At 38.1% G+C, this 25771-nt stretch overlaps 1 protein-coding gene across 8 annotated transcripts in view; it reads right to left on the minus strand.

The window, feature by feature from the left end:
- Positions 1-355: 355 nt before the first annotated feature.
- Positions 356-25771, minus strand: part of LOC105938903 (DNA (cytosine-5)-methyltransferase 3A) — a 72099-nt gene continuing 46683 nt past the window's right edge. For 5 of the 8 annotated variants that reach the window (XM_036147206.1, XM_036147212.1, XM_036147207.1 and 2 more), the window contains 18 exons: positions 20044-20247; positions 17417-17575; positions 17095-17202; positions 16454-16601; positions 15815-15958; positions 15635-15679; positions 15037-15116; positions 13236-13348; positions 10941-11124; positions 8940-9024; positions 8622-8767; positions 6599-6689; positions 6362-6510; positions 4480-4565; positions 4312-4381; positions 3901-4019; positions 2681-2830; positions 356-1203 (listed from right to left, as the gene is read on the minus strand). In XM_036147206.1, the coding sequence (XP_036003099.1) occupies positions 1062-1203; positions 2681-2830; positions 3901-4019; positions 4312-4381; positions 4480-4565; positions 6362-6510; positions 6599-6689; positions 8622-8767; positions 8940-9024; positions 10941-11124; positions 13236-13348; positions 15037-15116; positions 15635-15679; positions 15815-15958; positions 16454-16601; positions 17095-17202; positions 17417-17575; positions 20044-20247 (2223 nt within the window). In that variant the 3' untranslated portion in view covers positions 356-1061. The remainder of the gene's footprint in view (positions 1204-2680; positions 2831-3900; positions 4020-4311; positions 4382-4479; positions 4566-6361; positions 6511-6598; positions 6690-8621; positions 8768-8939; positions 9025-10940; positions 11125-13235; positions 13349-15036; positions 15117-15634; positions 15680-15814; positions 15959-16453; positions 16602-17094; positions 17203-17416; positions 17576-20043; positions 20248-25771) is intronic. The other 3 variants (XM_036147208.1, XM_036147211.1, XM_036147210.1) reach the window with 3 other exon arrangements.

Raw genomic sequence — 25771 nt, forward strand, 5'->3', positions numbered from 1 at the left:
GTCATGGTTAATCAAATACAAACACCTTATCTTGCATCCTACATTTTGTTTTTTTAGGAGGTTTCTAATTAGCAAATGTAAGTTCCAAATATTTTTGTCATTCTTGAGCTGAGATCATGGGCCGCACAAAACCATTTGAAGGGCTGCAAATGGCCCTCGGGCCACACTTTGGACACCGTAGGTTCAAATTTACTCAAGACGATTATTTGTCGACTCAGAGAAGCTCTGCCTCAAAGAAATCTGATATTTTTCCAACTAAATACGTTGTAGAAACTCGTGTTGGTGTTTAAATAAGCCATATGACCTTTGCCTTCCCACTACACTAAATATGGTCCCGATGTTTACGCTTCACGTTTTTTTTGCTATGCAAAAAGGTTTAGTTTGTCTCAGGGAAACATAAACAATGCAGCGACTAAAACAACAACAACAACAAAAACAGAGACTGTTTAGCCTCTAAGAGCACCAAAACCTGTAGAAGTGTTGTGTTTAAGTGGCACCGTTCGGGCTCCATTAGCACCACGAGCATTAACTATTATGTGTTCATGTTTTTTGGATATATTTTAGTTCATTGCACTGCCAGAACTGTCACTAAGCTCTAATACAGTTGAGTGTTGAGGGCAGGAGGATTTATTGGTGTGTTTATGTACTTGGAGAGATATTAAAAAAAAACAGAAAGCTGTTTTGTTACTTTTGCGCCCCCTGGAGGTCGTAACTTCCAACTACTGCGGCACGGTAAAGCCAGAAGACATCAGTTTCAAGGTTGGACAGGAAGTTTACGTATGAGTTACAGTACAGAAACCCTGTGTGTGTGTGTGTGTGTGTTTGTGTATATAAATCAGCAGGGTAGCACCAGGGGACTAAGGTCAGCCAGTGGTCTACATTACTTGTGTGCGGTCTGTGTGTTGGTTCGTGGGTGTTTGTCCAGTCTGTGTCATTCTGCATCAGCCAACCTTTCGTGTACGAACTGTATCCTGTTTGCCGTTACCAGCATGTGTGTGTCTCTTTGTGTGTTTGTGTCTGAGAGAGAGAGAGAGAGAGAGAGAGAGACAGTTGGTTTGTAATTAATAGCAGGCAAAGTACTCCTTGAGCGGGGCGAAGAGGTGCCTGATGACGGGGACGCTCCAGGAACGACCCAGCAGCCTTTGCCTCGCCAGACGACTCATGTTGGACACGTCAGTGTAGTGGACGGGGAAACCGAACACCCTGAAACGATCAGGACATTTAGGACAGTTTAACATTTAAACAGCGGATTCATCAAAAGTTGTGACATGCTGAAACAAAACACTCTTTTAGGAGAGAGCCAATCACTTATTTTTTTTGGTTTCCTTATATAGGACATTTTTGACCAATCTGTATAATCTGACCCAATCTGTATAATATGATTGAACTTGACTTTGTAAAGTGCCTTGAGATGACATGTTTCATGATTTGGCGCTATATAAATAAAATTGAATTGAATTGAATTGAATTGAATTATTTTAAATGTTAATCATCTTATGTAGGTAAAAAAACGCCTTTAATTTCATTATTGCACGTAAACTAAGATTCAAAACCCAAAGCTAATTTAAAGATTGCCTTTTAGTTATTTTTATTGAATGAGTTTGCAGCAGCTACAGTTAAACAATCAAGCTCATGTATTTATTAGGGCAACGGTATTGTTATTTACGTATTCACGGCTCCACCACAATGGTTCCTAATAACCCAGCTTATTTCTAACTTTAGAATTAAAAGGAAAGAAAATCAAACTCTAAGTCGCACTTATTTAGAAATTGATTTCTCACAATCCAAGACTAAAAACTGGCATTTAACCTGGTAAGGTATTTTATTCAATTACACAGCTGCATCCATAATCATCTTAATAATATGGAACACACCTGGGAGGTTGAATTGGGTAAATTAGCACAACAAGACACCGACTCCAACCCAGAAAGTTCTTGTCAGAGCATTTTGGGCTAATTACACTGAAATTAGACAGTGAATGTAACGGTGCTACGTGCTAAGCTAACAGTACAATACGGATGTTTCAGAGGAACATAAAGCTGACCGAAACAGCAAAACAACATATGTATATGTGTTCAGTCTTTGTAGTTTATACGTTAATGTTTTAATTCATTTTTAAGTGGTACAGGAGCAACATATAGTTTCCACAGGCCTAAAACGCCCTCTTGTGGCTACAGACGGTAATGTTTACTACTTGGTTCATAGTCACACCTGACTATAAGTCACAGGATTAGGCAAACTTTAAAAAAAGTGCAACTCATAGTCCGAAAAATACAGTAAGCCATTTCCATATTTTTGTAAGGGATGAAGGAAAATGGGCAGGTTTATATAGAGATATTTGAGTAAAACTTTTATTAGGTAGATGCAAGGTCAAAAATTAATTTTTTGGACTATAAAGGTTGTTGTTCTCTGTTATATGTAATCAGGCCAGCAGACATCTTTGCCTTTTATTCAATGTCAAAATATTTTACATTTAGACTGTTTTTTATGGGATTTTATGACAAATATTACTTAATTTTCCAGGTTTGTTTATTTATTTATACGGTGCAGTATAATTTGGTTGGAAAAAATTAGAACACATGATTCAACAAATACAGCATAAGCAGTTAGACAAGAGTGGACCAAAACAAAAAAGAAATGTTTACATGGACAATTTACATGTTTTTTTTATGTCTGTTACCTGGTCATCTGTCTCTCCATGTGTTCTCTCTCCCTCTCTCTCTGGTCACCTACTTTCTGCTCTTTCTCTTTAACTGCTGCACCTCCTCTCTCCCCTCCGTCTCTCTCTCTCTCATCACCATGGTCATCTGTTCTGCTATCACTCTTCAATCTGATATAAAAACAGCTCAGTTCATCTTCAGATGTCTCACAAAATTATTTTTAATATTTACTTGTGCAATCCCCTCAAGGATTCACTGTCATGTTCTCTTATTATCATTTCTGGACATTCTGATATTTTACTCAAGCAGCTAAATAAATTAAAAAAGTCGCAGCAAAAACTGCATTTTTGTGTCAGTGTGGGGATAGTTCTGGAAAAAAAAATAACCTACATAGTACATATATAAAAATATAGATATAAAGGTTTATTAAGTGAAATAATTAATGTTGTTCAACTAAAAGAAACAAAAACATTTTGAATATTATTCCTGCCTATAATTTAATGATCAGAACCCCAGTTTCCAGTTTAGGAAAAGTATTCATACAAACTGATTTTACACAAAACAAATAATCGAGAAAGGCAAAAGAACAAATGTTGGTTACTTTCTCATATGAATGTGTGAAATTGTACATTATTACCTATTTAGTACCAATATCCTCTAAATCTTTCACATTTGGTTACATTACAAGCATAAATCCCAGTGCATTTTATTGCGATTTTATGTGATTGAACAACACACTGCAAAAACAGAACTAGAAATAAGTAAAATGTTCTTAAAATTTGTGTATTTGTCCTTGATATGAGCAGCTAAATAAGATGATTTGCCAATGGAATAAGATTTTTGTACTTAAAATAGGAACAACTCATCTCCATCATCTTATTTCAAGTGCAGGATGTCTGATTATCTTATTTTAGGGGTCAAAATACTCATTGCATTGGCAGATCATCGTGTTTACCTGCTCAAATCAAGGATAATGCACTAACTTTAAGAACATTTTACTTATTTTTATATCCGTTTTTGCAGTGCACAAAGTGGAGCATAATTGTAAAGTGTAAAAACTGAGCACATGGTTTTCACAAGATTTTCCAAATAAAGAAGGCAGTCAGTCATAATAGACTTTATCTTGTGGGGTACCAGAGCAGAAGTACAAATATATTTGCAAAACATCTGGAAAACCATATTAGAGTAATGCCGTAGCTTGTGACGTGTGTTGCTGTAAACACGGAGAACACCAGCGTACCTTTCCATCTCTGTGCACCAGAGGATGTCCTCCTTGTTGTCCATGTAGACGGGGAAATGCTCGTCTTTCCCCTGCTTCACAGAGTTGGAGCGTGTCGTTATCGTACGCAACTTCTCAAACTGGAATTAGCATCCAGAACCAAACACACAGAAACACAAACAGATACAGACAGACACACGCATCCTTTTTTTAATCCTACAACTGCACTCCTGCGGTACAGAAGTGAATATTCACAAAAAAAGAAAGTTATTTTTTAGACAATGGGGCAGAAAATGCAGCAACATCAGAAGAAAAAAATGCCAGAACTATAAAATGTATACTTTAGCTTCCAAGAATAAAGAAAATAACAGATAAAAATAAACTTGTCAAACACACACACAAACAGACGCACACACTCAGACAGGTAGATACCTTAGCTGTGCGGCCGTGCTCAAGGCACTCTTGTAAGTCCAGTTTGTCATTTGCCATTGGCGTCAGAGGTCTGCATCACACGAAAAGAGGGAAAAGGTGTAATGCAAATGCAAGGAGACACTTCTAAAAGATTACTTCTTTATGTTTGCAGGTGTTCATCTGCATCACCTGGACATGCCTGGCAGGTTTCCCCAGAAGTAGCGAGCGCGGTGGGCAGCAGAGACTTCCTTGGCATCGATCATCACTGGGTTACACTGAGAGGAAACAACAGATTATCTCTTACTTTAGTTCATGTAAACACAATGCTGTTGTTAAGGGATTATGAGATTACAGACCAACAACAACAGGCAGAAACATAGCAGAACTCTACATGGTCACTGATAACTCAGTTCTGTTTTAACTTTCATTTAGTAAAAAAAAGCGTTTGGGTCACGAGGTTAAAGTCACCGTGATCAGAACAACAGTGCAGCCGTTTGGACAAAGCAAAACCAAGATTTAACTAAAATTATGTGGGTGGAAGGAAGGAAGGAAGGAAGGAAGGAAGGAAGGAAGGAAGGAAGGAAGGAAGGAAGGAAGGAAGGAAGGAAGGAAGGAAGGAAGGAAGGAAGGAAGGAAGGAAGGAAGGAAGGAAGGAAGGAAGGAAGGAAGGAAGGTTGGTTGGTTGGTTGGTTGGTTGGTTGGTTGGTTGGTTGGTTGGTTGGTTAGCCGGAAGGAAGGAGGGTAGAAAAGACGGATGGATGGAAGGAAGGAAGGAAGGAAGGAAGGAAGGAAGGAAGGAAGGAAGGAAGGAAGGAAGGAAGGAAGGAAGGAAGGAAGGAAGGAAGATTGGTTGGTTAGCCGGAAGGAAGGAAGGAAGGTAGAAAGGTAGAAAGGACGGATTGATGGAAGAAAGGAAGGAAAGAAAGAAAGAAAGAAAGATGGTTGGTTGGTCTGAAGGAAGGAAGGAAGGAAGGATGGTTGTAAGGAAGGAAGGAAGGAAGGATGGATGGATGGATGGAACGTAGAAAGGATAGATTAATGGAAAGGAAGAAGGAAGAATGGATGGAAGGAAGGGAAGAAGGAAGGATGGAAGGAAGGAAGGAAGGAAAAAAGAAAGGATGGATGAATGGTTGGTTGGGTGGAAGGAAGGAAGGAAAGAAGGAAGGAAGGAAGGAAGGAAGGAAGGATGGTTGTAAGGAAGGAAGGAAGGAAGGATGGATGGATGGATGGATGGATGGAACGTAGAAAGGATAGATTAATGGAAAGGAAGAAGGAAGGATGGATGGAAGGAAGGGAAGAAGGAAGGATGGAAGGAAGGAAGGAAGGAAAAAAGAAAGGATGGATAAATGGTTGGTTGGGTGGAAGGAAGGAAGGAAGGAAGGAAGGAAGGAAGGAAGGAAGGAAGGAAGGAAGGAAGGAAGGAAGGAGGGAAAGATGATTGGTTGGGAGGAAGGAAGGAAGGAAAGAAAGAAGGAAAAAAGAAAGGAAGAAAGGAAGGAAGGAGAGTCTGATGGGGAGTAAAGCCTCATTTTCAAAACTTGAGTAAATGTTTTGAAGGAAGTTGTTTTCAGTAAATGTACAAAGTTGACAGCTTTTCAGCTCGATCTAAGTTTAAGAGAAAGAAGCAAACCAAAGCTGTAGCTACAGCAGCTCCCTGCCGTGGAAAATGTTAGAATTACTTTTAATTAATTAGTGCTCAAACCCGACGTGTCCTTAAAAGACACAAAGCCCTGTCTGCTTAACGAGTAATTTGTGCTTAACTCAACACACTGCAAAAACGGAACTAAAAATAAGTAACATTTTCTTGAAAAGAGTGTATTTGTTCTTGATTTGAGCAGGTAAATAGGATGATCTGCCAATGGAATGAGTATTTTGACCCCTAAAATAAGATAATTAGATATTCTCCCCTCTAAATAAGACGATAGAGATGACTTGTTCCTATTTTAAGTGCAAAAATCTCATTCCATTGGCAAATCATCTTATTTACCTGCTCAAATCAAGAATAAATACATTCATTTCAAGAAAATTTGATTTATTTTTAGTTTTTTTTTTGCAGTGCAGGATGTCGTACCTCTAAAAAGCGTGAGATGTCGCGTTTGTCGCTGACTCCCATAGCGACCACGTTCTCGAAGAGCCAGAAGAACGGCCGCTCGTCTCCTGGTTTGGGCCGAGCCTCGTGGAGCAGACGGTAAAACTCGAAGAACAGCCGTCCGGTGCCCTCTGCAAGAGCAGGGATGAAGTTCAGCGTTTTGTTTTATGTCCCAAAACAACCATAATTACGACACATTAGGAGAACAGATATTTTTACCGTAGAGGCCTTTCCTTGCAGGGTTGACTATGGACAGGTCGTTACAGGGGCTTCCTCCGATTACCAGGTCAAACGGCCCCCACTCGTCGATCTAAACAGGGTAACAAAGCCCCATTTAAAATCAGCACAGAGGTTTAAAAGACAGGCTGATTATTACCGTATTTTTCGGACTATAAGGCGCACCGCGATTTAACGTGTCTATGTGTGTCTATGTCCACACAGAAGCCGCACCGGATTACAAGGCGCATTAAATATTGTTCCCAAGTGTGTAATATCACTCCGCACTGCAAAAAGGGAACTAAAAGTAAGTAAGATTTTCTTGAAATTAGTGTATTTTTCCTTCATTTGAGCAGGTAAATAAGACTATTTGCCAATGGAACAGGAATTAACCTCTTAAAATAAGAACAATTTATCCCAGTCATCTTATTTCAAGTGCTGGATATCTAATTATCTTATTTTAAAATACTCATTCCATTGGCAAATTATTTAGCTACTCAAATCAAGAAAAAATATACTCACTTCAAGAAAATTACTTACTTTTAGTTCCCTTTTTTTAGTGTGCCCCGCCACGTACACAGCTCACTTCTGAGCACTGCAAAAACAGACTGAACTCAACTAAAAATAAGTTAAAATTTTCTTGAAATGAGTGAATTTGTACTTTATTTGAGTAGGTAAATAAGATAATCTGCCAATGGAATAACATTTTTGCACTTAAAATATGAAGAACTCATCTCCATCAATTTATTTCAAGTGCATTATATTTAATTATCTTATTTTAGGGGTAAAAATTACTCTTTTCATTGGCCGATAATCTTATTTACCTACTCAAATCAAGGACAAATGCACTAATTTCAAGAACATTTTGCTTTTGCGTACTCCGGGCGCAAGCTGCCTTACAGGAATGCACTTCTAGTTTAGACATTACAGTCAGGCAGTCTTGTAGACAGCTCAGGGGTCCTATCAGGTAGTGACAAACACAGACATATATACGTAGACGCGTCATAGGGCGCAGGTTCGCACGTCAACGTCACCGCCATATTGTATGTGGCAGAAAAAAGTTGAGTTCTGTTTTTGTGAACGTGGATCAGAGAAGATGCCTCATTCCTGTGCTGCAATAAATACACACACACACACATATATATATATATATATATATATATATATATATATATATATATATATATTTTTTTTTTTTTTTTATTTTTTTTTGTGTGTGTGTATGTGTAGTGAATATAAGGATCCATTTGTTAAATCTAAACATTGTGGTCTTCATTATTTCATAAAACCGTGTCACATGTGAACCTTTAGGAACAGACTTTTTGGGTGAGTATTAAAGAGGTAAAATTAATATGACAAAAAAAAACTCCTAGGTCAATAAAGTGAAAATAAACAAACAAACACAAAAGTGATAATGTTATGATAAAAACGTCATATTATGAGAATTAAGGGGGAACATTTCCAGAATAATCACAGTTTGCAGAATTATTTCACTCCTGGAGTAACAGGGCCAGGTTAGATTATTTTAATTATTTTTATTCTTAAGGAGAATAAATTCAGGAGAATGAAGCTAAAGGGATACGAAAATAAACTTGTAATATTACAAAAAAATACTACGAATACAAACTATATTCAGAGATTAAAGTCCCTCTGATACTGTTTAAGTGACTGAGTAACTGCAGATTTGCCACATTTAAGATGGCGGACGCTCTGACGCATCGCAACATAGGCAGAACCCGCCCAACGACGCGTCTACTCTTATATTATGTCTATGGTGACAAAGGGTACCGTAATGCTCCGAATATCCACTGAGCGGAGCAGCTTCGTTGCTAACCAAAGTCGCACTTACACATTTTAATATATTTTTTGAATATATTAAAATGTGTAAGTGCCAGTAAGCACAATTTTAATCATATATTAGGCGCACCATCAATTTCTGAGAAAATTTAAGGATTTTAAGCGCGTCTTATAGTCTTATACCTCTGTCTTGACGTGGCTTAATCAAACATGAAAACCCTCCACTTACATGCTTGCGGGTTACATTGCGTACGTCCCCCACATACATGATGCGTCCCTGGTGCCGAACCATGCCGACAGTGATCGAGTCCTCACAGACTTCGGATGCGACGTACTTGTCGACCTGGATGCCCAGATCTTTCAGCACCAGCAGACCTGAGCAGAACCCACAGGACAGACATAATGCTTTGACACAACTACAGAAAACAACTACAGAAAAGTGTGATCATCAGTTCAAAAGTGAGTCTTATATATATATATATATATATATATATATATATATATGGGAACTACATCCGAAAGTTTTTGCAGATTTGCTTATGTATACCTGTGGCAATGCCGTCAAATAGGGAGAGGACCCTGACTGGTTTCCTCTTCTCTGCCGCGACTGGAGGGTACAATTTGGCAGGTTCCTGTAAGAAAGTTAAAATAACAAAAATCAATAACTAAATGAAAACATGCTCTGTTTTGGTGTAAATAAAAAAAAAAATAAAGCATTGATAAGTTTTTCAAAGGGACCTGTGCTGCGCTGCTAGCAGTACACCCACCAGTGAATGTGCTCTACAGCTCCAACATCTACTGCAACTGGCATACACTGCAAAAACGGAACTAAAAATAAGTCACATTTTCTTGAATTTAGTGCATTTGTCCTTGAGTTGAGCACGCAAATAAGATGATCTGCCAATGGAACGAGTATTTTGATCCCTAAAATAAGATAATAAGATAAACTGCACTTGAAATAAGATGACGGAGATGAGTTGTTCCTATATTAAGTGCAAAAAATCTTATTTCATTGGCAAATCATCTTATTTGCCTGCTCAAATCAAGGACAAATGCACTCAGTTTAAGAAAATTCTACTTAATTTTAGTGTCGTTTTTGCAGTGTAACCTCAGATTATATCCAGAGAGGGTAATCTAAACCCGTCTGGCTGACATGCTAAATAATTTTTGGCGTCTAATGAGCACAAATCTTTCGAGTTGACCGCCTGCCGTTGGTTGCTTGACACCCCTCCTCTCTCTTGCAAACATTTCCCCACCAGCTCTCTTCACCGTGTTCAACTCCCGTGGCGGACATGGATTTTACCGAGTGAGTCACAGCGCTGTGTTTAAAGTGGAAACGGTGTGTTTGACGCCCCTGGGTCCACCAGCCTCCGGGACACAAACTACAGGAGTCTTATAATACTTGATATAGCTCAGCTTGATTTGATTTGACTCCAATATCGATATTTATTACTTTCAAATTAATGCTCAAAGTCATTGAATCACCAAAACCAAACAAATATTATGTTTATGTTCAATTTATTGAACACTGATATATTAACAGGAAAATAAAGTGCATTTGGTTCAATGCATTTAATGTATCACAGAAACCAAAAATGTGCCCAAACATCCGATTTTAGGGACAAAGGAGCTTCTAAAATCCTGTCAGCTATTCCGCAAATTTGTCTCACTTGCACTTCTTCGCTGTGAACAGTAATGGTTTGATGTAATAACGCCCCCTGGGGGTTGGGAGGTATGTTGAAATTGAAAGCCAGAATATCGATATTAAATCGTTTTTAAAAACATAGATATTAATCTTTGTATCGATTTTTATGCACAGCCCTAGTAATTGTACTGTCTAAATATGGAACTAGGGCTGGACGATAATTTAAAACAATATATCGATCGATAGACGTATATCGATGATAGAAAAAGGGTAAATAAAAAGTTTTCTTCCATTTGCATTCTAGCCTATCATGTAGGTTAATATTACAGTCATCACATCATCCCAACCAATAACAATGCAGACTCAGGAACTGAGGCCAAAGTTGTTTAGATAAAGGGTTGAGTTTGAATTCAGTGTTTGTGTGTTTTGTATATAAAAATAGGTCGCTAAGCAACAGCATAAAATGTCAGGGCTGCACTTAAAATAAATGTTCTGAATTTGTTGATAATTATCGACATCGATCAATATGATTTCTATTTTACCGATATGCTTATTTTCTGTATCGTCCAGCCCTATATGTAACAAAAATAAATTATTTTGCGCTTAAATGAAAGGTCGAGGAGCACCCTTAACGCAACGTGTTTTGACAGGAAAGTTCAGATTTTTGAACTCCAGTGAAATCTTGCTTGGCTCTAGACGCCCGTCCACTGCGCCTGTTCTGCTTCGCTCTATTTGTTCAGTTTGTGTCGTCCACATAGTTTTAAACGTGTCGTTTGCATCGCGGACCGTTAACCCGCTCCTGAAAGCGCCTTCACAAAGGGATGACATGTAAATCATTGGCTCCATTCGCCTTGTTTGCGTTCTCTGTGAACGATCCTTAAGGTAACACAGAGCAAGACTTACAAACTCCTGCTCGTGATTGTTGGCGAAGAAGTGCTGTAGTCTGATGGGCCAGTCATCCCGTCGCCGCAGTAATCCATAGGTGCTCCTGGGTCCGCACATGTAGCAGTTCCAGGGGTCCTCTTTGATCGCCGCCGCCGCTGAGCCGGCTCCAACCAGCAGGTCTACACACTCCACACAGAAACACCTACACACACAATTTATCATGAGTTATTGCCCAAGATTAAACAGCTTATTAGACTGTTCTTCAATGACTACTTGTTTTACATTTAAACATTTAAAAAAGAAAGAAAGGATTGGTGGATGAAAGGAAGGAAGGAAGGAAGGAAGGAAGGAAGGAAGGAAGGAAGGAAGGAAGGAAGGAAGCAAGGAAGCAAGCAAGGAAGCAAGGAAAAAGAGGAAGGAAGAAAAAAAGAAAGGAAGGGTGGATGGTTGGAAGGAAAGAAGGAAGGAAGGACATAAGGAAAAAATGAAGGAAGCAAGGAAGAAAAAAGGAATGAAGAAAGAAAAAAAGGAAGGAAGGATGGGTGGATGGACAGAAGGAAGGAAGCAAGCAAGGAAGCAAGCAAGGAAGGAAAGAAAAAGAGGAAGGAAGAAAAAAGAAAGGAAGGGGGGATGGTTGGAAGGAAAGAAGGAAGGAAGGACATAAGGAAAAAATGAAGGAAGCAAGGAAGAAAAAAGGAATGAAGAAAGAAAAAAAGGAAGGAAGGAAGCAAGGAAGAAAAAGGAAAGGAAAGAAGAAAGAAAAACATGGTGGTGGATTGTTGGAAAGAAGGAAAGTAGGAAGGAATGAGGGAAGGAATGGAAAAAAGAAAGGAAGGAAGGAAGGATAAATGGAAGGAAGGAAGGAAGGAAGAAGGAGGGAAGGAAGGAAGAAGGAAGGAAGAAAAAAGAAAGGAAGCAAGGAAGAAAAAAGAGGAAGGAAGAAAGAAAAAAAGAAGGAAGGGTGGATGGTTGGAAGGACGTAAAGAAGGAAGGAAGGAATGATGGAAGGAAGGGAAAAAAAGAAAGGAAGGAAGGATAAATGGCTGGAAGGATGAAAAAAGGAAGGAAGGAATGATGGATATTGGAAGGAAGGAACAAAGGAAGGAAGGAAGGATGGAAGGAAGGATGGAAGAACAAGAAAGGAAGGAAGGATGGAAGGAAGGATGGAAGAACAAGAAAGGAAGGAAGAATGGAAGAAAGGATGGTTGGAAGGAAAAAGGGAAGGAGTGAAGGAGAGAGGGATGGAACAATATTATTTTTCATACTCTGTTATCTATTATTATTATTATTATCTATATTATCTATTATCTATATTATCGGTAGGAACCCAGAATTTATCTGAAAAGCAAATTATTCAACATTCATTCAACACAGTTAAAGCTAAAGATACAAATTCTGACTTTATGCATCATCAACATACAGAGAGTGCTACAACAAGGACAGTTAGTGTAATAAATGTTGGCTAATATATTATAAACAATGTTTTATAAATTGCATTTTCAATACTAATCTCAATATTTATCTAGCTGGGCTGTCTCACTAAAATACTCAAGGTCACAGCGAGTAATGGAACCAATAATTATTTATTTATCCATTTTATTCGCATTTCATTTTTTTTTTTATTAACGTTTGTCCCTACATCACAGAAAAGTACTTCACTTACCACTTTACACACTGGTATTTCATGAATAAATGAGATTTGAACTCACTTTTTCCACTTTTTAACTGAAACTCCACAACAACCTCATAGTTGCTCCAAAGCGTTTGACTCAACGTGTTTAATAAATGTAGGAAAAATGTTAAATACTGACTGGAAATATGCTGGAGAGAAACCAGCATTTAAGCCACAGTTTATTAACTCTCTTGGCAACTTGGCTGAGAATGCCAGCAAGCGACTTTTTCAGTTTAATACTAAAATGTTGTTGTTTTTTTCCTATCAGCCCTCACCAGCAATCTTAATAAATAATGGTTGAAATTCCTACTGCAGTTTGTCACGCAGCACAGGTGAGTGAGTTCAGATTTATTTTTACATTTTTTGGGCTAAGGTTTATTCCTGTTACCTCTGTTTTCGGTCTGGAGGGTTAAAGGACAAACAAGCTTAAATCAACTGTGTACTCCACAGTCATATAAATAAATCTGTTCCCCATGAGCTGGCTGACTCAGTGCCCCATAAAAGACAGCCACAAATCAGATTTTGACGTTTCTGCATAAACTCCGTCTGTAAAAGTGAAATCCAAAACCGTGTCCTTCGCCACGAGAAGAAGCCGCTGCATGTGAGCGCAGGACCGAGGGGCGCGCCGCTCCGTCACTGACCTACAGCAGTTGTTGTTTCCACACATGAGCACTTCCCTGCCTCCACAGCAGATGGTGCAGTAGGACTGGTAGCCATCATCGTCGTACTGGTAGGCGCACTCCAGGAACGAGTTCTGTTGAGGATTCACACAGGATCAAGACAGGAGCACCGAAGTTATTAGCTAAAATCCATCCATTGCAAAAACGGAAGCAGAAATAAATAAAAAATATCTTAAAATGAGTGTATTTGTCCTTGATTTGAGCAGGAAAACAAGATGATTTGCCAATGGAATAAGATTTTGCACTTAAAATAGGAACAATTCATCTCAATCATCTTATTTCAAGTGCAGTATTTCTAATTATCTTATTGTAGGGGTCAAAATACTCATTCCATTGGCAGATAATCTTATTTACCTGCTCAAATCAAGGATAAATACATACATTTAATAACATTTTACTTATTTTTAGATCCGTTTTTGCAGTACGCCAGCCAAAGTTAGTCATCTAATAGTTTATTTGTTAATGAAAGAACCTTGTGAAGGAAAAACCTGCAGTATTTCAAACTCGTGAAGCTGAGACTCGTCTTTTTTTTTTTTTGCGTTTTTGGAATCTTTTGATATAGTTCTGGGAAACGCCTCTTTGTGCATTTTTATAACAGACAGTGTTTATCTTTTTCTATTTCTGAAGTCCATCCTCAAAGGACTACTGTTCTTAATTTACTGACTCGTGAGTCATTAAGGCAAACAAGGCATCAAATTTAAAGGGGCGAGCCAGTGCCACATTTCAAAAAATCACATGTTTATGCGCAGTGTGAGTCCTAAAAAGCTGGTCTCATCACAGCGTTGAGTGTGTACTTAGTAAAAAAAAAAAGAAGAAGAAATTAGTTACAGGCCTAAAAACGTCCAAACCTTTCCAAATTCAAATTTCTAGACATATCATGATGCCGATAGAAGGCTCTGATTCAGGTCACTGGGAATTAGGTTAGCTCTGTATCAAAATCATCTCTGTATCAAGGTTCAAACAAATTTTTTGTTACAAATTTCATACAATCCCAAAACATTTCAGGGATCTTAAAATGTGGCACCTTATAGTCCTTGATACTGTTAATACAAAAGTTCACTGGGAACTATTATCTTTATAGTCGTCAGGATTTTAATACAGAAAAATGGATGGATGGATGGATGGATGGATGGATGCGAGGTTTACACAACAGGATAGGTCATTAAGCCTAGACGTGCAAAGGTTTTTTTCATGTTGTGTAGGAACCCGGTATTGAATGTAAACTTAAATTTTTTTTAAAGCAAACTTTTCAAACTTTTTTCTTCTTTTTTTTCCCTTTTTTTCTCTCTTTTTTCTTTATTTTTTCCCTTTTTTTCTTTTTTTCCCTTTTTTAGGGGAAAAAAAGAAAAAAAAGAAGAAAAAAAAGGAAAAAAGGGGAAAAAAGGAAGAAAAAAAGGAAAAAAAAACTTTTCAATTTTTGATATTTTTATTTTCATTGTAAAATAAGGTAGCAGTTTAAATCCTTTATTTGGCATCCAAACCCAAGGACCCAGATAAAGAGCTAAAGGGCCAGTTCAATCAAATCATGTAACTCCAAAACCTAAAGTCATCCACAAGTTTAACAAAAACATAAATAAAATAAAATAAAAAAACCTGCACATTAATTTCTTTTTTTACACACTGAATGCGCAGAGGCACACTTTCCAGACTTTAAAAGGCTCAGTTATGCTTGAATACATAATTGCAACATATATATCTTTATCTTAAATCTGTAAATTAACCACAGAAATGGCGACCCTTTCAAGGGGAGGAGGTATCTTACTTTGCAGCCCTGGCACATTGCTCCCATGAAGAGAGGATGCTCCAGAGAGACGTTGAGGCTTCCACAGGAGATGCAGATATCTGAACAAACAGTGAACGCAACACAAAGGTTAAATCGTCAGTTACAATCTTTTAGGATTTTAAAGACTTTTACTGCACACAACTAAAAAAAAAACTATGCCTACAGAAAAGTATGTCTCTGAATACTAACAAAAATCTTGATTCAAGCAGCTTTAAGTGTCACTGAACACTTCTGATATCATGAAATTGAAACTGGAACTACTGGTCAGCCTGTAATAGAGTAATTATCGTATTATAATACAGTCATAATGAAGAAAGATAAAAAAAAGTCAAATATTTATTTAAAGAGGGAATAGTTAGCTAGGAACTGACAGCTTCATGAGGATTATATCAGCTGTAAATCAGGTTGTAACAGATTAACTTGAACAATACAAAAACATGAATTTATATTATAAATATATCTGCTCTGTGTATATATATATATATATATATATATATATATATATATATATATATATATATATATATATATATACACAGAGCAGCACCAAACTACTACAAAAGCTGTTTTTTTTTACCTTCTATATTCCTGGTCTTCTTTTTGATTTCATGTATGAGTCTCTCTGGAAGACACGTTATAAACATGTTGAACACACAGAGTACATAAAGAACCTGGGGGACAAATATCTGGAATTAAAGAAACAGGATTTCATATCTAGAATGAGCAACGTTGGATGAATCGTGTTTGCAGGCTTCACCTCGGGTCCCTTCGTCGATCACCTCTCTGATTTTTGCCTTCTCTGCTGTGTTCTTGCGTGGTTTCTTTGCAGGTGGAGGTGTGTATGCTGCCTCAGGTTCTGGCAACATCTCTAGGTACCCTTCCTTAAACTGATTTTGCTCCTCTGTGAGAGAAAAAAAAACATATATGTTGACCAGAATTTTAACCCCGCCCCACAAACATTTTCTAAGTTTTTAGGTAGTATCAAATGGACCAGAGGCAGTGCTTAGAGCCAGCCTTGAGGATCTGGGAAAATATTTAGAAGACAGTACATCTGCAGAAATATTAACTTGATCCTTATAGTCCCAGGCATTTAAACAACAGCGAAGACGACTGCTGCACGCTGAGTTTCTTTTAAATATTTCAAATGATTTTCAGGACTTTCTGAGTGACGGATTTGCACCTCCCAAATTACATAGCCGGGTTTTTGAGAAGGGCGTCCCGCACAGATCATCAATACCCACTGTGTTCTGTATATTGACATGGAAATTTTAATAATATGTCTCAAATTAGGTTAATACGTGGGTCAAAAGTTACGTATTTGGACTTTAAAAGTGTTTCAGATGAAGACCAGTAAAAAACGGGTTGAACGTGCATGTCATGAGCTGCAGCTGGTCACCTTCTGGAGGATCCAGTGACTGTGGACCGGTAGGCAGGAAGCCGGTCATGGCCCACTCAATCATCTGTCTGGTTTGAAGTTCTACACCTTCAGCCTCGTCACTCGCATCGCAGGCGGGAACTGGTCTCCCCGCTCGCACGCTGGCAACCTGAACGCAATCAAACACACAAAAGCTGACTTTTATTTACTTTGGCTTTTTTACCATCACCCTAATAAGACATTAAAATACTGATATTTGTTGACAAATAGATAAGAATATTGTTTCTTATGGCTCCTACAAAGAGTACAAAACTAAACAAGAAGCCCCGCATCACTTGCAAAACACACCCACTAAATTATAGATTTAGTTACCGGACTCACATGTTACCACAGAATGTGGGCAGAAGTGGAGAACACACCTCCACAGATGCAAAAATAATAACTACATTCGCCATAAATTGGTGTATCACGTTGCGTAAGATATGACCGATCATTAGGGTACACGTTTATTCAGAGTTTTTTTTTTTTTTCTCCCAGCGTATAATCATAGATGTATGAGTGCAAACAGGAAGAGAGCCCACACTTTACAGGTCAGTAAAATATGACTCACAACCACACACTCCCTAACGTTGAGCGCACAAAGTGAAGAGTGGGTTTGTCACCTGGAGAGCCTCAAAGATGGCCTTCCGGTACATGGACTGCTTGTTGTATGTTGGCTGGTGGAAAGCAGACGAGAAAGAGCTCAGGGGCATCAGCTTCTCCACACAAACCTGAGAAAACAAGTTGGAAAGAGCTTAAATTTAAATTGAGGCTTCGTCCAGCTTCAGGTAATCTTGTAAGAAATCCAAGAAAAAAAATCATATTCTAGGTCTGCAGATAAGTACTGAATAAACCCAGAAGAATTAGTCCACAAGAATTTAAGAAACTTTTTTTTTTAACAACAATTGACCTTTTTATTCTAGTTTTGACATTAAAAATACTCACAACAGAGAATTTTCCATCACCGAACCACATCACCCAGCGAGTGCCGTCTGCAGCTCGACTCCGGCCGCTCATCCACCAGGAAACGATCCGGCCGGGCCACCAAGAAAAGCCTCGCAGCTTCCCGAACACTAATGTTCCGATCCCAAAACCCCGGCCATCCTGAGCACATACACAGAGGTCAGCATGGAAAAAAAGTTACTTTTATTATTGTTATAGATAACGGTCGGCCCTTTTAACTTGCAGATTACAGTTAAGACTTTTCTTTAAAGGTGTCTAGCCACGTCATTTGACTTTTTTATTTATGTCAGTAGCTCACTCTAATGGCATACAAAGTTTTTAATGAAAGATCATCACACCCTGTTGACACATTAGTTATTATTTTTGCCGTTTTATGCTTTGTTTTTTGCTCAGTTTGTTTTTAAATACAGTCTTTTGTGTTTATTTTTAATAACAGAGGAAGTACAACAGTACGCATGAGCTGCAGGGGTTAAAACAAGGAAGCGGCTAACGGCTATTAGCATCTCTCAGCGAAACAATGCAAAAAGGTCCAAGATCCTGTGTAAACAAATGCATAAAAATGATTTTAAGAGGGAAAAGACTGGAATGTCTCTGGGAATACAGTAGAAATGTTGGTGTTCACTGAAGCGGACATTAAACCTGCCGAGGATCAGGCGTGAGTAAATGTTCTGATATGAGGCTCTTAAAGTTGCTGTAGATCGGTTTATTTAATTAATAACGATTGGTCTTCAATCACGCCGAGCTGCCGCTTTACTGCAAGGCATTTCAGAGGGTCAGGCTCGGTCCGGCATTATTTCTAATTGATTTAGAAATCAAGCAAACCGGCATTTTGATAGTTCTGCGATACTGCAGCTAGATGGCGCCACTTCTGTTGATATCTGGTTATTGCGCCTGGTACTGGGGCTAGATTTATCCACAAAAAGGACCATTGAAACATTATCAGGATGGAGGCTTGATGTATATAACATTATTCGATCATGATCAAACGGGTTTTGTTCTTTTTTTATACGCACATAATGTGATTATATACCTTTAACGTTTATATTTTGTAACATACAACCTATTTAACCATTATCTGTAAACGATAAAAACCACAAACAGTTCATACTTTTTTTGTTCATCAAGAACTTTGAAAACCAAAACTATCCACTTCTTTGTAGTGAATCCCAATAAAATACATGTACAGTATGTAGTTGTAATGTGACAACATGCATTAAGTTTCAAGATGTATGAGTTTTAGCATGGCTCTATATTTAGACTTTCTAACTTCACAAAGTTGTACAGTTACTCGTTTGGTTTAGGCTTTGCCCATACATGGATTAGCCAAAAACACACAAAAAAACAACCACAAAGAGATGCCGAAGAACATATTACTCATAAACATACTCATCACCTCCCACCTGGCCAACAGTAATGGTGACCAGAGAAGTTCTGAAAACACACTGAAGCGTGACCAAAACACTGCTGCCACGATTTTCACCCACACTAAAATCTGGCAAAAACAACTCCCACTCTCATCTACTAACTCAGGCTCGCTGTAAGACACCAGATTAACCAGAAGACTGCCTTCTTCGACAAGTCCTTTCATGCTCCCCTGCCTCAGGAAATCCCTGACCTTCGTCCCCTTTAAACCTCCTCCTGAAACCTTCCCCCCTCCAGGTTGGAGATGCTGGAATTCTTTCAGGTCCCAAAAGTTTTGGTTCCACTGGCTAATTCTGGTTACAACTATAAGTTTCAACAATTTTGCAGTAAATCAGACTGTTAATTCAATCATTGTTTGATTTCAAAATAAATGTTGTTTTATGTTGAGTCTGCAACTGCAAATTTTCTGTAGATAAAACAGAAGCTTATTTTTGCAACATGCTTTTGTTCAAACTTACTACAACCTACAGATGATCTACAGTCATGTTCAATAAATTAGAATATGCATTTGTTGGAGGCTCATTTGTCAGATTAAAATTGCCCTTTGAAAAAACAACAACAATAAATCGGTATTAAACATACTTTTCATTAAGCCCTCAATTCTGGATGAAAATTTTTACTTTTTTTATTGATCTGGTGCAATATTCTAATCTTAAATTCTTTGTTTTTATTAGCTGGAGGTGGGGGAAAAAACTAATTAACAGAACTAAAGGCTTTAAAAATAATAAATCTGTTTTAATCTACATAATGTCTCTTGTTGTGTCTCTGCTCTGGCTTCTCTAACCCCCAGTGGGTCGAGGCAGATGACCGTTCATACTGAGCCCGGTTCTGGTGGAAATTTTCCTTCTCGTTAATGGGGAGTTTTTCTTTCCACTGTCACTTCATGCATGCTCAGTATGAGGGATTGCTGCAAAGCCATCAACAATGCAGACGACTCTCCCTGTAGCTCTACGCTCTTTCAGGAGGAGTGAATGCTGCTTGGAGAGACTTGATGCAACCTGCTGGATTTCCTTAGAGAGGAAACTTTTTGACCAATCTGTATAATCTGATTGAATGTGACCTTGTAAAGTGCATTTAAATGACATGTATCATGAATTGCTGCTATAAACAAAATTGAAATTAATTAATTGAATAATGTGTTTCCCTTAGTAAACCAAGCTACTGTTAATGTAGTAAATTCATCTTACCTGATATTCAATCTCGTTGGGCATAGCCTGGTCTCCCCTAGCAACTGGATCCGGCGTCACGGCTACCGTCGGCGAGGCCGGATCTGTGTGTTGTTGTGAGGGGGGAGGGGCCGGGCTGGCTGGCTCCTCCTCTTTTTGAAAGCCGTTCTCTGATAGGTCGTCCATCATATTAATCTCCGCCTCTCTGTACGCCCGTCGCTCTGCCTGCAGAAAAAAAGAACAAAAACAGCTCCTAGAATCGTGCAAAATCTTTTTGTCATAACCAAATTTGGGCATTTTAAATTAATTTCTGATGACGACAGTAAATATGGAATACATTTTTTCGCATATAACACCAAAAGTTTACACTAAAGGGCTACTTTACAGCATGATTTTTTAAAATGTGTACTTATATTGGTATAAGGCTGGAATAAGGTTGAAACAGAAGCAATCATTTATGCATAGGGCATAGATACAGAATTAATAAACAATAATAATAAAACGTATATATTTATAATGCACTTTACATTTCAAATAAAATGTGAAAGTGCAACAATAGCAAGGGGGTTAAAAAAAGTTCCCAACGTGTATAGTAAGAACAAAAACACAATAAAACACCATGAATGCAAAAAATTAGATTAATAGCAAATATGTCCACCAAAACCAAAAAATCCATAAATGTATTTATGCAATGTTTTGTTTTGCTTTTTTCAAAAATATTAAATTCTTAACCAATGGAGTCTAAATTTGCTGTCTGAAAAACAGACATGCATAAGCCGTTGTGTTATCAGTTTGTATTTTATTTGCAGAGAATAAATACCCTGCCATCGTATGTTTACCTCATCATAGCTTCATGATTTTCCCCCATGTTGATCTAATCTAAAGTCTCTTATTTACAAAACGTCCCTGAGTTGTGCTTTTTGTGGATATCTTTCCCAGTTGATCAGATGGCTGCCCCAGACCAATGCCTTTGAGACCTGAACAGTCCTTTAATTGTTCCACCAAACAGGAAGTGAGCACAGAGAAAAACGGGCGCGGTGGCAACACAGTTCAACGGGTTCATCTCGGGAAGTGGAAGGAGGGAGGGAAGACAAAGAGTCAGTGAGTAAATGGGATTATATGATAAATCTGGATAATACAGCAGAGAGAGAAAGTGCAGCATTCTCTGTATGAGACAGAAGTTCATGAGAGGACAGGGTTTCAAGCCTGTGTGTACAAAATTTAAAAAGTCATGCAACGTTTAAAATCGAAATAAAACTGTTAAAGTGAAACTGTAGCATTTATATTGTTCTTAAACATGAACCCTAACATTACTTGCATTTTACATGTCTGTTACACCATTAAAAGAGTCATATAGTTTAGCTGTGCTAGTATTATATTCCTCTTTTGTTGCTTTAATGCTAGGTCCACCACATTAAAGTTGTGTTTGAAGACCAGACTCAGTGCTTTAGAAACCAATCCATTTGTTTTATGTGAACATCTTTGAACCCGCAAACAGGCAAATTTACATATCAGTTGCAGAATAAAGCAAGAACAGGTAAGTGTGTACAGTTAAAACAGTAGGCTGAAGATTTCAGCCTTAGTTTGCTCTGCAACAATAAAATGTTGAGCCACATGTAAATATGAAATTGGTTCTTTGTTTAATATGTTAGAGCTACAGTTTCTCTATTCTACAATGTCATGCATAATTATGCATTTTTTACTCCACGTTTTAAAATGACAACTCTGGTAATTTTATCCTTGTCTTGCAATAATAGAGAAATCCTGTTTCCTTAAAGAGCCGCGTACACACTTTGCGTGTGGGTGTTTGTTTTTCTTAGAAATCTTAATTTTATTTTACATTAACATTTTATGGTAGTGACAGTAAAAAAAACAATTCATCCAGGATGTAAATTATACATAATTTGTTGTCATCAAAAGTCCCTAAACAGAAATAAGATACGGTTAATCAGAGTTTTACATAATGTAAAGAAAGCAGCTGATCAGTGCATCCCCGACAAAAAGGTTTTGGCTTCTTGCTTTTGGTGGACAGGGATTCATTTTTTGCACTATAAATGAGCAAATACCAGTTATTGCACTCTAATGATAACATTATAGAGCAAATAACTAAACCAATATATGCTGCAGCAAATAGCTGCAGCATATATTGAATCAAAGTCATCATTGAAAGACCTGCTAGGTAGAAAACTATATTTCCAGTGTAATAAATCCACGCTCCACATATTGATGATATATTCAGCCAGCTGTATGAACTCCTAACCGCCTCTACTGCCCACACCTGATCTATGTTTTTAGTACCTGAGATATTAAAGCTCACAAAGAGTGAGGGAGAGATGTAAAATGTAAAAAAAATAAAGTATAAAAATTCTGGGTTAATCACAATCGATATAATCGTTGCAATTTTTAGCAATAAAATCACAATTGCATATCTTCCTTCTACTGTTCAGCCGTAAATTTAACAACTACAGAGATCTTTCAACGTCAACTTTTCCTTTTTTACTTTTAAGTGTAAAACAATGTGGGTGTTGTTCATCCAGATTAATGCCCACCAGAACAGAACTTTAAATATGAAATACAACTGCTAGTTTTAGTGAATTTATCATAAATTGCTTTCCATCTTAGAAAGTAGCGACAAACACCAGCAGACAAACTCTGATACAAGGACAAAATGATGACACATCTTAATGTTGAGCTCAAATAAATAAACAGAAACTGCATAAAACATAACGACTCCATATGCCACAACACTGTAAGAATCCCACTGTGGCCCAGACGTAAGATTCAATGACTCCACCCGAGGCTTTTATTGACTTAAAAAGCGTTTTCCCTTTCTCCCCTACTGAAAAGAAGCATGCGGTTTGTACTCCAGCTGAGATGGAAGTTGTAATGTAACCGTGAACGTGTGAAAGAAGCTGAAGAAACAAAAACTTTATTGCAATTCCTCTGGAGAGGAAGTAAGGCCTGTAAACTGAAAAAAAAGAGGCAAATGCGGATGGTGGAGCTGGAATGAATCGTAAAAAAAAAAAAAAAAAAAGTTTCAGGGTCACATCGTGGATCGCCTCAGTTGGACTCCGAGGTGAGGAGGTCATTCCTCCCTGCTTCTGTTGACCGTCGACCTCATAAAATCCCGCTCAGTCCTTTTGCATGGATCATCCACACAGACATTAAACATTCACGGTAAAGCATTTATCCATATGTTAGCACTGTTCTTCAGGTATACGCTGAATTTTAAGTTGCATAGTTGTTGTTTTAGAAAGATATTATAAAGATATAGACGTTGCAAAATTACAAGTGAGTCTCCAGGGTTGGAGACTCGACACTCTCCCAATGACACCTGGAAATAAAGCACCAGCCGCCCCCCACCATCCTTCACGGACAAGCCGGCATAGACCACGGATGGATGGATAATCGTGAGGTTTTAAATGATCCTTTAAACTTTAAGACATTTCTAATTAGGTCAAGTTGTCAGCATTTAAACTAGGACTTCTACTTTTCTATGCCCCGTATTTATGCTGCTGTTGGAGACCTGGGAATGACAGCACGTCTAAGTGAAACACGTTATAGCTCTATGTCTGAAAACCTTGCTAACTGCAGCAATGCTAACCACTTATTGCAATACAAGCTCAACACAATGTATTTTATGAAGGAACATGTTTGTGACTAGATATTGTATAGTAGTAGGTGTGACACTGATTTAACGAGATAAAAACTATCATAAGTGCTAATAATTCATGTATAACACCAACTTTCATTAAGGTTTATATCCATGGCAGCCGTATGGGACATTTTACCTGGAAACCTAAACCTTTTTAAGTCAGGGTTCCAACTTCAGGAGGCGTTCTTTTAGTGTTTGTGGCAAGAAAACCCAGAAAATTCAACTTCCATGTACAAACAAAATGCTACATAAGACTTCTCTTCAGCCACGGCGTAAACCACTTTCCATTTTAACAAGTGTCTCCATCACTCTATCATGAATTTCTATTTAGAGTATGTCTCTAACAGATAAGCAGGGTCAAATACAAAGTTAAAATTGGGTTACAAAACAAAAACAAAAAAATCCCTCTGTACATTTCAAAGGGTCGCTCATCATATAAAAGCAGAATATTTATGACAAAATCAAGATTTTTGTAAAGTAACATTACAACATTGGGAAAAAAGGTTTTTTAAACATCTATAGTGCGTTATTCAGCAAAAAGATTCATGGTCCTGTTGAATCGCATGAAAGCCAGAGAAGGAAACATCTTTCAGATGCTGCATTAGGAACAGATATCGTGATCACTGAGCAGAAACGGGGCTGGAAATAATTTCCCTCTGGCAGAAATGTCTCATGAACGGTGGAGGTAGAACGCCATACATCAATTCTGCACAGAAATGCAGAGGGTTATCTGAGCACAAGCTCCTCTGAGATGAACAGAAAAGACAACGGGCTCATTTTATATTGCCGGATGAATCCACATATTCAACCTGGTTGCAATCCTCTTGGTGTGAAAGAACCGCTGCTGCTGGAAATTTGGGGTAGCGAGGTGGAAACTTTTCTCAAGAGGCTTAAGGGGTCATTTTAGCCAGACAATCTGGAACCTCATTCGGCTCAAGCTACAACATCATGATCTTATTGGCATGGAGAGAGGGTGCTTAAGTGGCCTATTCGCAGCCTAGATCTCTTTCACTCGCTACATTAGGGGGACCTAAGTCTATTCCTGGAGTGCTACCACCCTGCAGCTTTTAGATGCATCTGTTGTCCAACACACCTGAATCAAATGGTTGAAATCCCTCATTAGTATGTCATTCAGCTCTGCTGACGAAAGGAAGGTACCTCTCAAGGACTGGGCTTGGGCACCCCTGCTCTGCATCGTTAAGCAGGGAATCAAACAGATTCCTCCTGCAAAAGTGCAAACAGCTACGTACAGAAATCAAATTGTGCATATGCTGTAGGACTGAGGACTATACAGGACTGTCTCAGAAAATTTGAATATTGTGATAAAGTTCTTTATCTTCTGTAATGCAATTAAAAAACATGAAATGTCATACATTCTGGAATACAAATCAACTAAAATATCGCAAGCCTTTTATTGTTTTAATATCGCTGATTATGGCTTACAGCTTAAGAAACCCAAATATCCTATCTCTAAATATTAGAATATCGTGAAAAGTATACTAGTAGGCTATTCAACTAATCACTTGAATCGTCTAATTAACTCGAAACACTGCAGGGTTTCCTGAGCCTTGAAAAACACTCAGCTTGGTTCAGTAAACTAAATCACAAGTATGGTAGTGGTTAAGAGACGACATAAGATTCTCACTGGTGTACTGACCATGGCATTACTGTCCTTGATTGGCCTGCCAATTCCCCTGACCTGAACCCCATAGAGAATTTGTGGGCTATTGTGAAGAAGAAGCTGAAAGACACCAGAGCCAACAATGCAAATGAGCTAAAGGCCGCTATTGAAGCATCCTGGGCATCCATAACACCTCAGCAATGCCACAGGCTGATTGCCTCCATGCCACGCCGCATTGATGCAGTAATCTGTGCAAAAGGATTCCCAACCAAGTACTGAGTGCATTAATGGACATTTTCAAATGTTTGATTTTGTTTTGCTGTTATAATTTTATTTTTTTACTTGGTCTGAGGAAATATTCTAATATTTTGAGATAGGATTTTTGAGTTTTCTTCAGCTGTACGCCATAATCAGCGATATTAAAACAATAAAAGGCTTGCGATATTTCAGTTGATTTGTAATGAATCCAGAAT

This window comes from Fundulus heteroclitus, chromosome 15, assembly GCF_011125445.2.
Source record: "Fundulus heteroclitus isolate FHET01 chromosome 15, MU-UCD_Fhet_4.1, whole genome shotgun sequence".
Lineage (NCBI taxonomy): Eukaryota > Metazoa > Chordata > Actinopteri > Cyprinodontiformes > Fundulidae > Fundulus > Fundulus heteroclitus.